The sequence below is a fragment of the Eschscholzia californica genome, unplaced genomic scaffold (assembly GCF_041429995.1).
Source record: "Eschscholzia californica isolate CP2 unplaced genomic scaffold, dmEscCali1.0.p SCAF_1, whole genome shotgun sequence".
Lineage (NCBI taxonomy): Eukaryota > Viridiplantae > Streptophyta > Magnoliopsida > Ranunculales > Papaveraceae > Eschscholzia > Eschscholzia californica.
The window spans coordinates 19,866,377-19,880,435 of NW_028238198.1; the positions used below are offsets into that span (position 1 = coordinate 19,866,377).

The following is a 14,059-nucleotide window of genomic DNA, read 5'->3' on the forward strand; positions in this document are numbered from 1 at the left end:
ATCTCGCTGATCCAACGAGTCTGGCTTCGTCCCAACACTGTCCCGAGGATTTCAAAGCGCAACCGTCAGATCTCGCGAAATCCCACAGAGTGAACGCGAGTCGTCCAGATCTTGACGTGCTCGCTTCTCTCACACGGCCTCCAAACTGACTTGTCCAACTTGACGCTTTAGTCCCTATTGCAACCGATCTTCGTCCAAACTTTAACTTGTATTTCTCATTTATCCGGAATCAAATTTGAGTGATTCTTGGCTCTAACTTGAAGAGCTCGACGAGACAAACGCAATGGCACATTCCGTTTCTGAGTTTGACGATTCGGGTCGAGCCAAGATCGACTCTGATTTCGACAGAAGATAGGCGAGGAAAAAGTCGAAGAAATCACTTTTTATTCAACTTGTGTTAAATGGCCCGAAAAAAGTGAATTGACTTTAGTCGGAAACAGATTGTTGGACCTCATTAGTTGGCCCATTTCTCTTTCTCTAAATGTGTCGGCCAATGCAGGCGGCCACGTCAGTTTTGACTTGAGGTCGACCTCTTTTTGGGACTACTTTATTTTTCTTTGGGTTATTTCTCAAATGGCCTTACTTTATGGCCCACTTCCCGCGTAGCCCCCTACTTTATCGAAAATATCCAGATGACCCCTTTTTTCCGTTACTCTTCCATTTCATCACCTCTCCCAGCCACGTCATCCCTCTCGCCACCTCAATCTTCTCCGATAAGGTCGCCGAGCGACTAAAATTTCTGGCGACCTTCATACTTAAATTTTTTTTCCTTCTCTCTCTTCTTCTTCCTCTCTCTACTCCTCTCCTCTTATCACTCCCTCTCTATATTCTGGCTGGCGAAGGGGGGAGCCCTTCGCCGGCCGTCGGTCTGGGAAACCAGACCGACGAAGGTTTGGTTTTCCCAGACTGACGAGATCTGGAAAAACCCAGACCTTTGGAGATCTGGGAAAACAAATGGGTATTAAAGACATTTTATTGATTCACGAAAGTAATCGTGGTTAGTCATTTAACTCACCATGTTGACACTGGGACATTCACATCTAAGTGAATCTAGATATGATGGTAAGAAAGGAGAGTTGATCTAAACAAAATACTATTCACACCCAATATTACAACAATTATACATCAAGTTCCGTTTTCTATGGAAACAATTTTTCCATAACAATGTAAAGAATATAGTGAAACGAACAAAGAAAATGCAGAAAAACAAGAGAACACCTCCAAAAAGTTTTCAGCATAAATTGATGCAAGCGAGATTAGGAGATAATGTTCCAATCACTTCCACCACTATATGAAAGCGTTACGAAATAATATAACACCCACAATACATAATATATAAGCAATCATGAACATTCGAAGTCGATGGTAAAAGGCTACTTGATTTAATCAAACTTGAGGAGACTACTTTGACCTTGATCATGAGAAGTTGACGAGTCTTGACGAGATAGTTCCATTAACGAAGGTCCTAATCGAATAGAATTAACATAATCTTGAGGAGTATGTGCTGGTATCCCAGGTATGAAAAGCCCAATAACTCTACAATTTCTCAAGAACCAACCTTCTCTATAATTATGCCCATGTTTTCTCTCTATGGTGAAGCTCCGACCCAACTCCATCATTGCATTTCCAATCTTTGGTAGCCACCACTGTATAGAGAAGTAATTCTTGTTTGGTTCCTCTTTCATAATCTGTTTCACATTAACCAAATTGTTTTTTAAACATATTTATTTAGAAACGGTAAGATTTGAGCTCTTGTCTGAGTTGTCTCTCTAGTGGAAAGACATACATTTTACAAATTTGGGTTCGTGGACTAAACCTAGCTTAGGGTAGGGTTGACGTAAGGGCCGAAATACTCCATGCTCGGTCCGTTTATGATACTGTTTGTTACACTATGCCTAGGCCACACTCCGTCCTATGTGTGGCAAGCCATGCATAATCAAACACTACGGATGTGCGGTTGGATGGGGTACTTCCTATTTCTTCAGACAAACCCTAGGCTCAGCCCATATTATCAATTTTCTACCACGTTCGCAAATTGATTTTTTTTTTGTTTTAAAAAAAAAAATATATTTTCATCAATTAGACTATGTTCATACAAAAATAAAAATAAAAGTAAAAAAATAGTAGTTCTTTTGTTTCCTTAAGTAACTGTAAATTGAAAAATTCATTAACATTATTAACAAGTGCCCTAGAAATTGAGTTATGAATATATGTACCTTTGCTTGGTAGAATCTGTCATAGTAAATGCAGGTTCCAAAGTGCTTAAACATAAGAGTTGTATCATCATAAGGCAACCTTGGCACAATGTCATTGCCATAAACAAATCTCAAGAACTTCACATTGTGAACTCTCAACTTCTCTGTTATGAACTCTCCAAGCTTCTCATCTCCAACCCTAGGCTGCCCAAATGTATACACTCCTTCTAACCTATCCAACATCTCCCCCTCTTCGTGGTACGCAAGTACCACCGGAAATAATGCCGCTAACGCCGCCCCCAAACTGTGTCCGGTCACTATGAATCTTGCTTTACTATTTTCTTTAAAAATTTCTCTTAATCTTTCTCTAATACTATAGTAAGCAACTCCTTGAGGAGAGGTCTTTTGTTGTTCAACCTCTTTAGGCCATCCTATAACCTTTTGTAACCCTAATGCTTTCATAAACCCACCATGTACTTTTCCTATATCCGGAATTTCATACCAAGATAAATCAAAATCGGTGTTCCATGCATCTGAATCATATGTTTCTGTACCTCTGAATGCTACTACAATTAGATCTGAGTCAGACGTTTTGTCAGTGAACATGATGGCTTGTGTTGATGCCATTTCTTGATACTCTGTAAACATGACGTAGAATAAATTAATAAACAAATTTTTAGCCCGTTTAGTGGTAGAGTCTACTCCCTAATTTAATTTTTGTTAGAATTTAATTACTAATCACATGTTCGGGATTCAAATCTTTGGAAAAATGAATAAATTTTCATGGATCACTCATAGTTGTCATTAAAATTAAAATATTTGATTGACAACTACGACTGGCCCTACAAAACATGTTGTTATGGTAATGGTACGTAATGTTATTCAATATAAATGTGTATTATTGAGATAAGAACGTCAAAACCTATCTTATTATAAAGTAATTAAATTGACCAACTTCGCATTATGATGTATAGAAGAAAAAGATATCCTTGTCTCTATTATCTCATAAATATAATTTTGCCGTCTGAAAAATATTCAAATTAGTTTTGTTTGCATTGATTTAATCTAAGTTGGTGCTTACCATTCCAAAAATTGTAGAACCCCAAGAATTCCATCTGCAAAAATCATAAAATAAACATCTTAAGTATATAATATGTTATAAATCGAGTAAATCGTTAATTAATTAATATCCAATATAATCTGATTAATATACTATTAAGTTATTAATTACCTTCCAATTATCTGTAATTACTGATTTTACAAATGCTTCATTTTCATAAGATATTTTAGCAGCCATGATTGAAAGTTGCGCATTATATTTGCTATCACTTATGGTATGGTCTAATTCGATTCGTCTGTCCAAATATCCAAGTGTTGATGCAAATTTTGCTGATGTTTTATCCGGAATCATTAATTTGCCTATACAAAAAAATTAAATAAACATTAGTTAATCCATAGTTGTTAATTGTGAACTAGTTAGTTTAGCTGGATTAATACAAACCTTTGAGGACATTGATAAGAATTCCAGATAAACCCTGATTTTGAGACAAAAAGTTTAAACACATTTCTTGGGTTGAGCCATACCAAGCCAAAGGTGTTTTTATAGAAGTAAGAAGTTTTTGAACAACAATAGATGCAAAGATAATTCTTCGACGCTTAAATTCAGTTTCTTGTTTTCCTTCTGGACAATCAATAAATTTGCTTTCTGATATGTCATTTGAAACCAAGAACTTAAAAAGATCTTTCAAACCACCTTCATCTGGTTTTAAAAGTACATAATCTTCACAAAAGTCTTCATGAGCCATGGCCTTAGTTTCCCTAAAGAGACAAAGAAAGGAAAGCTAATTCTTGATAGATAGAGAGATAGAGAGAGACAGGTTTTTCTTCACATAACATATGAAGAGAATGAATTTGGTTTATATAGATGAAGCACCTACCCAATTAAGATTCATTCATGTGGTCTTTTACTATTTTAGTATAGTTGTTGATGGCTTTACCTTTCAACTCTAATCAAGAATAAGTCATATGATACCAAGTGAAGAAAAAAAGTCCATGATACCAAGTGGGTGGGTTGGTTGCTTTTCACTATCCAAACTCCTAATAATGCAATTTTATATACCTTCATTATAATTTATTAAGACTTTTGTCCCTAAATCAATTATCAAATTTATCTATATCTTTCCAATCAAAATTGCAAAAAATATAATGTTTAGAACGTGGAATGCAAGATTGTTGTTAAGATTCTGCAAACATGACGCAACGAAAAACTCAAGAAAGGTTATAGAACGTTGGTTATGTTCGAAAACCTAATAAACTTTCAAAGAAAGAAATTGTCAAATTTTATCAATAGAACTGAATGACTATAAATCGTAGAGGAACCCTTTTATTTAGTTCTAAAGTGTCCTAATCTTAAACCGCTTCTAATTGAAAAAACTTCTAAAGAAGTAAAATTACACATTCTCGGAAAACAACAAACTATAAAAATAGAAATAATTACAATTTTTTTTGTTTTGAAGGTCTGAACGATGGAATTGGCCTTAAAACTGAAAAAGCCATTACAAATTCATGGATTTTGATATGGACGCGGTTTTACATTAACAGTCAGACTTCAGAGTTTGGCGTAGTTTCCACATCGATAACTTTAGTTTCAACACTTTTACCCACTTCCTTTTATTTTTGGCAACATCAATTACTTCCCTTAATTTATTTTTTTGAATTGTTCAGCGTGTGCCTAGAACCCTGACTTCTAAGGTGGAAGATTATACCTCTTACCACTCCAATCAAGGGTTGTTGGCACTTGACACTTTCCTTACTCTCCACCAATACTTGAATCAAAAAAGGACTTGAATTAGAAAAGCATAGAGAACCTCCCAATTTCTCCAACCATGACCTAGCAATGACATACTTATATTTCAACAAAAAAAAAAAGCAATGACATACTTATAATTAGTGTCTCATGAATTATTATATAAGTTGGGGTTTTTTTTAAAGGAAGTACTGGTAGAAGGTCCAAAATATGAACCCTAATAGCACAATAAGTCCACTATTAATACGAAATATGTTAAAATCCAAAAATTATAAATTTTGAAATGTACCAAACAAATCATTTTGCTTATGCCATTTTTTGGGATTCATCAAAAGAATTATTTTTTGCATGACATCGTTACCTTGTTGCATTAAACAAAAACCAAATTGTTGTGTACAAAACAAACCTATTCCTACACATATTTATACATTCACTAAACAATCAACACATTACTGATACATTTGTGTATTTATACGAGACAAAAATAAATATTAAAAAAAGATAGACTTTTTACTTATTTTATATTAAGTTTGGATCCTAAATCCAATTTATTTTTTATTTTGAACTTTTTACCCATGGACCCTTTTTAAAATTCGTTTACCTTTAACACTTGATTGGCGAAATGGCTTAAAACATAAACTCCAAAAAAATTCTGGAGGTCCCGAATTCGATCCCTAGAGGAGGTGGAATTCTTGGGCAATTGAATTTGAAATTATTATATCAACGACATTGTAATGACTATTGTTCATTGTATTCCATTTCCAAAAAAAAAAAAAAAATTTGATTACCTGTATAAAGTCTTGCAATCTAATAATTTTTCAAGCTCCCAACAAAAAAAAAAAATAATTTTCAAACCTTGCCTCTTGCTCTTGCAGACCTACCTGGTCAAGTTGCACATGTAATATTTCTAAACACATATTTAATTAAAGGGAGTTTGTCTAAAAATGATTATAACTAGTTAATCAATTCCACGTGGGTTTCTTCTTAACAAAAATAATGAAACGAACACAAACAAGGTCAACTAAATCAAGGTCAACAAAAACAAAGTTTGATAGACTTAATATACTTTTTTATTGGGTATATTGTATGTATTTATTAACGATAAACACGAGGTAATAAAGAATAAAAAACAAGCCCATTATTATGCAGGACAAAAGAAGTAACCTGGAATCTACACAAAAGGTAAATTAAAATAAAAGCGTGAAAGGTGGGCAATATTATTTCAGAATTTTTGTTGGGCTAGTAAGCTTATTTGGAACGAGGTGGATTGACTTAGAACGACTAGGTTAAAGTACTAGTTTTATGTATCAGCATATCACTAAGTATACGTCTGTGGTCTGCCCCAACACGGGTAAGTCATCCTCTAAAACGATATTTTAGACCTTACTAACCGCAAGTTTATAAACGTACCTTTAGTCAAACAACGAATATTCCACTTTAAAAGAAGCACTTAGGACTAAAGGTAACTTCGTGGGAAGAGGAAGATACGTGCAAGAGGAAAAGTAGAAGAAATCATTTCTGATTTAAACTGTGTTAAATGACCGAAAAAAAATGAATTGACTACAAGCCGAAACAGCAAAGCTCATTGATATTGGTCGGCCCGTTTCTCTCTCTAATTGCCCTACCACATCAGTTTGACAGTTTCGACCTGTGGTCAGCCTTTTTTTCCAGACTAGGTAGCAGTCATTTGCTTTTGATTTTGTGTTTAAAAAAAGTTGGTCTCATCGAAACCCTTTGTTTTGATCAAAGTCCACATTTGTTGAAAGAGAGTGGGTTCAGTAGCATTTCAGATATATAAAGGTCCTCAATACAAATAATTTTGTTCTCACTTGGCAAATGTTGGAGTTAGAAAATCATGTATGAGAAACTCTATAGGCACCTTCATATGCCTTCTGTTGTAGAAGACTAGATTTTGTAATTTGTTGATTTGGGGGAGCATGGATCTAGTGATCTAGTCTAATGAATTGGTAAGCCACCTCATTTGGGTGTCCTATTGGCAAAAGACTAAGGTAAGAGTGCCTTTTACTTGAAGCCCAAGGCGGTTGAAGGTGCCTATAGTTAAATGGGAGGCATCTATGGAACTATATCCCTTTTATATATAGCTTGTAAAAATAGGGTTTTTGGGTGGATTAGCATTCTCGAGAGCGGGATTTTGTGAACAGAAATTTCAAAAGCGCCTTCAGAAGTTGGTAAAACGTTTCTTTTCTTCACATTCTTTCTCTTAACTTAGCCTTAAGGATGTGCCTTTAACATTTACTGGGGACACTTTTAACGCTTCTCTGTTTACGAAAATCCCACAAAAATGGAAAATTATATACACTTACCATTCTTACCTGCCACACACATATCTTCTTCGAGTTGAACCAAATATACCTTAGATTTGAGTGTATAGAACCAAAATGGTGAGTGCATTTAAAACTATCCCACCAAAATAGTTTTTTTTTTTGTTGAAAGCACAAAAATAGTTAGCTGATCTCCTGGCAGTTTCACAGGCATCCCCCTTTGGATCTTTTCTTGATCCTTACTCGGCCGGAGCTAGCACGGATAACTACATTTAGAATTAAGTCGAACTAAACCTCAAATTCTTTCAATATGGCTCATTTAACACCTCTATGTGAGTCCCTCATTCGTAAAAAGATAGAAAATGTTTATCTTGAGAAATATGGTGTTCTAAAGCTATATTGGCAAAGGACAAAAGCAGAAACAATTTTGGCCAAAGAGATGGGACTTCTTCATGTTTGTACACAAATGTGTACACTAGTTCAAAAAAAAAAAAAAAAAAACTCACACATGTGTACACAATATTGGAAGTGGTTTAATAGGGTCCATCCGTAAACAGTCCAAATTAGTAAAAAAGAAATTGCGTTTAAGGTCCAAACCTAATATAAAACAGGTAAAAAATCCAATCTTTTTGAATAAATTGGGGTTAAACTCGAAACTTAATATAAAGTAGGTAAAAAGTCCAAATATGGACCCTAGTAGCACAACAATTCCACGATTGGTACATTTCGAAATTTGTAAATTGTTTGGACTTTTGACCTATTTTGTGTTAATAGTGGATTTATTGTGCTATTAGGGTCTATATTTTGGACCTTCTACCAATACAAGGAGAGTAACCTAACACTTGTAACCAACAGGGTTCCGGCTGACTATCGAAGATGGTGCGAGGGAAAACAAAAATAATTTTTGGAAAACAAGAATATTTAGACAGAAAAATCTAGAAGCCCCCATTTTTTTCCTCTAGTTTTCTTCTTCATATCCTCGCACTACCACCACCACACCATTCGCCAGTAAACTAGTGGTAATCGACCACTACAACCTCTCTCTCTCTCGCCATCGTCGGCAAGAATCCTAGCAAAGTGGAACTTTCATCTTCATGAAGAGTTTCCGGATCTGGAAACCCTTCATCTTCACAAAGGTTCACCTTCATCAGTGTTTCTGCCAGCAAAGGGGACTAGAGAGAGGAAGAGAAGGAAAGAGAATCAGAGGTGGTGGTGGTTTCGGCCAGTGGTGGTGGTCTCGGTCTGTGATGGTGGTGGGAGAAAAGGACGAAGAAGAAGACGAAAAAGGTCGCCGACAATGGAAGTTTGCCGGCGATTTTGTCGGAGTGAAGAGAAGAAGAAGTGTTGAGGTTTGAAGGAAACAAAAAAAAATTCCATCCAAATTTTTGTATCAAAAATTCTTTTTGTTTCTTCAAAGGAGTGACATTTATGATACGGTGAAGAAAAAGAGCTAAAAGAAATTTTTAATAAAGAAATGGTTGAAAATAATTTAACTAGAAAAAAGATAGGGGGATTGAGCGAAACATCCATTGAAATGTTGAAAATGTGAAAAAGGTTTCCTACAGATGAAAAAAGAGACGAATTAAGGTTTAGTGGGTAGGGGAGAAGGTGAATTACAAAAATAAGAATTGTTATTCCTTCTTATTTATGGATTTTTCCACCCGAAAGCCATCAATAAATTCACGAGTTTCCCTTTGTTCGTTATTGTCTCCGTACTTTCTTTCTCGCTCCACACGTAATTTGTCTTTCTCTTCACCTGTTTTAACTCCTAATCTTTTTCTTAATATCTTCTCTCTCATAAACTTTTTCTCTATCTAATCTTAACTAATGTCTTTCTCTCTTTACAAATTTGCATGTTTTTTCTCTACACACATTCTTCATCTCCCTATCTAACTACTTCTCTATCTGTGACTTTCTTTCCTTGCGTTCTCTTTTTATTTTGTTCTCTCTCCAATTCGTATTTTCTCTCCCATTTGTAATTTTCAATTTCTAGTTTTTATCTCTGAATTTTTTTTCTTTTTATATTCTTGGCAAACTTTTTAAGATTAATTTTTAAGTTTCCTTTTATGTAAGAGGAAGCCAAAAATGTATCGTGCGTCCCGAAAACTGTTTGACATTTGAATACGTAAAGGACATAATCAAATGTCTTATACATTCCTTCCAGAACACAAGTTATTTTAATGAAAATTTGTAAGACATTTTGTTATGTACATTACATAATCAAATGTTTAGTTGTGCATATGATAACGTCCTATAGGATTTTTAAATGTATACACTTTTTGGGAGAAAGTATATGACATTTTGTTATGTACTGTACATAATCAAATGTATTGTACGTATTGTTGTGTCTTATACACTTTTTAAATTTCTTACATTTTAATTATTTGAATGTATAAGACATTTTGCTATGTAGATTACATAATCAAATGTTGTACATATGATTATGAATATATACGTTTCATATTTCTTACGTTTTCTAGGAAGAAAGCGTATGACATTTTGTTATGTATAATACCTAATCAAATGTCCAGTATTGTACATATGATAACGTCCTATACACTTCCGGGGAGAAAGTATAGGATATTTTGGTAGCTACAGTATACAATCAAATTTATTGTACATATTATTATGTCTTATACACTTTTCAAATTTCTTACACTTTCTAGAGTGAAAGCATAGGTCATTTTGTTATATACAGTATATAATCAAATGCCTTATAATGCACAAATGATTACGTCTTATATAGGCTTTTCAAATTTCATACACTTTCTAGGGAGAAAGTATATGACATTGTGTTACGTAGAGTACATAATGATTATGTGACTTATGTCCTATACACTTCTCAAACTTTTACACTTTCTGGGGAGAAAGTATAGACTATTATGTTATGTAAATTACATAATCAAATGTCCTGTATTGTAAATATGATGATTTCTTACACACTTTTCAAATTTCATACACTTGCTATCATTTGTAAGCATAAAATATTTTGCTATGCACAGTATATAATCAAATGTATTGTACATATGATTAAGTCCTATACAGTTTTCATATTTTTTAAGTTTTCTGGAGATAAAACGTATGACATTTTGTTATGTAAAGTACATAATCAAATGTCATGTATTGTGTAAGACATAATCATATGTACAATATATTATACATTTGATCAAAAGTACATATGATTATGTCATATAAAATTTTCAAAATCTTACGTTTTCGAGAAGAAAGTATAATATATTTTGTTATGTACAGTACATAGTCAAATGTCCCCTACAACCGATTTGACTCTTCAAAGGTTCAAGCTATATATATATATATATATATATATATAATATATATATATATATATATATGTTTGATCATAAATTTTATATCACCTATCTGGGAGTTGAGTTTATGTCTTCTTGAAGTTGCTAATTCTGAATTTGGACACTGTGGTCTTCATCTTAAAGTTGGTTTTATCTATCTATGAACTCATTGGACTGCACATCATATTCGATATCTTGTAGTCTATTCTGTAAGAGGCGGTTTTGAAGTTGTCTATAGGCGGTTCGAAGAAACCAAATTAGGCAATTTGGTTGTAGGCTGTTTCACAAAGGCTTTCCAATTTTTGGATTCAATTTCCAATTTTGGATTCAATTGCTTTGAGTCGGTTAAGCCATGGTCGGCTTATACTCTATATAAATATAGGGGGCTTGTTTTTGAAAACAACACATCAACACAACTACTCAACAACAACTCTTCTTTAGAGAGAGCTAAAGAGAGAGAGAGAGAGAGCAAGTGAGAGAGAAATTTTTGTTCATAGTTTTGAGCGGTGTTTAATTTCTCGGTCGTCGAAGATTTAGTATAGAAGGTTAATTACTATACGGGACCATCTTAGGACGAACTTACGGGTTGTGTGAGTCGTCTTCATCTATCCTTCAATAAAGATTTCTTGTTCGCCCGAGGACGTAGGCTTTAAGCCGAACCTCGTTAAATTCTGTTTGCATATTTAGATTTGGCTTAGCTTTTCGATTAATTTTCAAGATCGGATCAATTTCTAGGATAGGTTCGATAGCTTCCGCTACTTTTAGTTCTAACAATTGGTACCAGAGCCTTGTTGAGATTGAACGAAGAGAAGATGGGATCAAGAAGTGGTACGGTCAAATCAGGGAAATATGAGATATAGAAGTTCAATGGGAAAAACGATTTTTCTTATTGGCGGATGCAGATGAAAAATCTGTTAATCTCGCAGAAATTACACAAGACGTTGACGGGAAATAAACCAGGAGATATGTCAGATGAGGATTGGGAAGAGTTAGATCTCGAAGCACGGGCTACCATTATGTTGTGTCTTGAGAGGGACGTGGCGTTCCTAGTAGACGAAGAAACAACGGCGGCGAGTGTGTGGTTAAAGCTAGAAAGCAGTTTCATGACGAAAACTTTAACGAATCGGGTCTACTTAAAATCCAAATTATTCACATGTAGAATGGAAGAGGGTTCTTCTATTCAGGAATACGTGAATAGGTTTGATAGGATTATCTCAGATTTGAAGGATATTGATGTTAAGGTTGAGGATGAGGACCAAGCCCTCATATTGTTACTTTCATTGCCTAAATCCTATGAGAACCTTGTTCAAACTTTGATGCTTGTTGGTGATAGTCTAACCATGGAAGAGACGAGAAATTCGTTATTAGCGGATGACCTTCGTAAGGTTGCTACTAGCAGTATGACGTTAGGTGGAGTAGACAAGGATCAAGCACAAGTGTTGTTTGTAACGAGGGGGAGGAGTAATGAAAGGGGAAAGGGAAAGGGCTGGAAATCTAGATCTAAATCTAGAGCCTCTTTCAAGAAAACGTGCTTTAGTTGTGGTGAGCTTGACCACTTTAAAGCGGCTTGTCCAAAGAGAAAGTTGAAGTAAAAGAACGAAGGCTACAAGGGGAAACAAGAGATGCAAGAGGTGGGATATGTGTCAGAAGACCCTGACGAATGTTTCTCGATAACAGAGGTGTCTGAGAAGATCTCCGATAAGTGGATGCTTGATTCAGGGGCGTCACACCATATGTGTCCAAATAGGGAGTGGTTTACTACCTATAGGAGTATAGATGGTGGTATAGTTATACTGGGTGATGATAGTATATGTAAAACTGTGGGACTCGGAACAATACGGATCAAGATGCACGATGGAGTGGTGAGAACATTGACGGACGTAAGACACATACCCGATTTGCGGAAAAATCTAATTTCCCTTGGTGTGTTGGAGCGGAACGACTGTAAGATAATTATAGAGAATGGCACCATAAAAGTCGTTAAGAGTTCTTTGGTGGTAATGAGAGGTACTCGTTACGGTAATTTATACAAACTTTTGGGGACAACAATTACGGGAGATGTAGCAGTAGGAATCAGTGGAAGGGATCCAACGGCTTGTACGAGGCTTTGACATATGCGCCTTGGGCATATATCAGAAAAGGGTTTATCTTTGATGTGCGGGAAAGGCTTGTTGAAGGACATCAAGAAGCCTTGCATGGAGTTTTGTGAGCATTGTGTGTTCGGGAAGGCACACAGGGTGACGGACTCTACAAGCAAGCACAGAAGCAAAGAGGTGTTAGACTACGTACACACCGATGTCTGAGGACCGGCAAAGTTACCTTCCAAGGGTGGTTCCAGGTATTTTGTTACATTCGTTGATGATCATTCAAGATTTGTCTGGCTTTATTTTCTGAAGCATAAGAATGAGGTATTCAACACATTCCTGGTGTGGAAAGCAATGGTTGAGAACAAAACTGGTCGAAAGCTGAAGACGTTAAGGTCGGATAATGGGACCGAGTACACGGATGGGGCATTCAAGGAGTTTTGTAATCAGGAAGGCATTTTGAGGCACTGAACAGTAGTAAACACACCTCAACAGAATGGAGTCGCAGAGAGATTGAACCGTACACTACTTGAGAAGGCTAGATGTATGCGCTCCAATTCGGGATTAGGCGTAGCATGGTGGGCAGAATCTGTTGCTACAGCTTGTTATATTGTGAACAGGTCTCCACATTCTTCTTTAGATGGCGGCATACCTTACGAGGTGTGGTCAGGTGAACATGCAGATTACGGGAGACTTAAGATTTTCGGTTGTACGGCCTATTACCATGTTAAAGGTAACAAACTTGACAATAGAGCAAAGAAGGCAATTTTCTTAGGATATGCTACAGGAGTCAAGGGTTATCGGCTATGGTGTACGGAAGACAAGAAGTTTGTAATCAGCAGAGATGTGGTGTTTGATGAGTCTATTGTAGCTATGGCGAAAGCTACGGTGCCTAGTTGTGGTGATGTTGGGTCTACTAAAGCTCAAGTAGTGGAAGTAGAAGCCGAACACCAACGGGTTTCTAGGAATCATGATCAGGTGGAGCATCAGGATAATACTCAGGATGATAAAATTGATGAACCCGATCATGAGGAGGTTCAAGGGGAAGGTACACAAGTTTTACAACAACAACAGCAGGATGTTTCGGTACACACTAGGCCGAAACGGTTATATAAGCCGGTACAGAGGTTAGGGTCAGACAAACCTCTTAGGCATTATGGGCAGGCAAATCTGGTTGAATATGCACTCTCGATGGAAGACGACGAGCCGGTCACCTTCAAACAAGCTATTACCGCGGAGGAAAGAGAGAGTTGGTTGGTTGCTATGCAAGAAGAGATGGAGTCTCTTCATAAGAACAAGACATGGGAGGTTGTCCCATTGCCCGAAGGTAAGTCTGTTATTGGTTGTAAATGGGTGTACAAGAAGAAAGAGGATTCTTCCGAGA

At 35.9% G+C, this 14,059-nt stretch overlaps 1 protein-coding gene across 2 annotated transcripts; it reads right to left on the reverse strand.

Moving 5' to 3' along the window:
• Positions 1-1,076: 1,076 nt before the first annotated feature.
• Positions 1,077-4,247, reverse strand: LOC147564948 (triacylglycerol lipase OBL1-like). 2 transcript variants are annotated; one of them, XM_086651341.1, is made up of 6 exons: positions 4,133-4,247; positions 3,697-4,013; positions 3,427-3,614; positions 3,277-3,310; positions 2,217-2,833; positions 1,077-1,688 (listed from the first exon to the last, which is right to left on the reverse strand). In XM_086651341.1, the coding sequence occupies exons 2-6, from the start codon at positions 3,998-4,000 to the stop codon at positions 1,383-1,385; spliced, it is 1,449 nt and encodes a 482-aa protein (XP_086507467.1). In that variant the 5' UTR covers positions 4,001-4,013; positions 4,133-4,247; the 3' UTR covers positions 1,077-1,382. The 2 variants fall into 2 exon arrangements, with proteins under 2 accessions (XP_086507467.1, XP_086507466.1); XM_086651340.1 differs by lacking the exon at positions 4,133-4,247 and having other exon boundaries at positions 3,697-4,086.
• Between the last annotated feature and the right edge of the window lie 9,812 nt (positions 4,248-14,059).

Bases quoted from the DNA above. Each gene is read 5' to 3' on its own strand.
- LOC147564948 (XM_086651341.1), bottom strand. From the start codon at position 4,000: ATGGCTCATGAAGACTTTTGTGAAGATTATGTACTTTTAAAACCAGAT. The intron at 3,311-3,426 runs GTAATTAATAAC...TGATTTTTGCAG, and splicing joins TAATTACAGATAATTGGAAG to ATGGAATTCTTGGGGTTCTA. The intron at 1,689-2,216 runs GTACATATATTC...AATGTGAAACAG, and splicing joins ACAGATTCTACCAAGCAAAG to ATTATGAAAGAGGAACCAAA.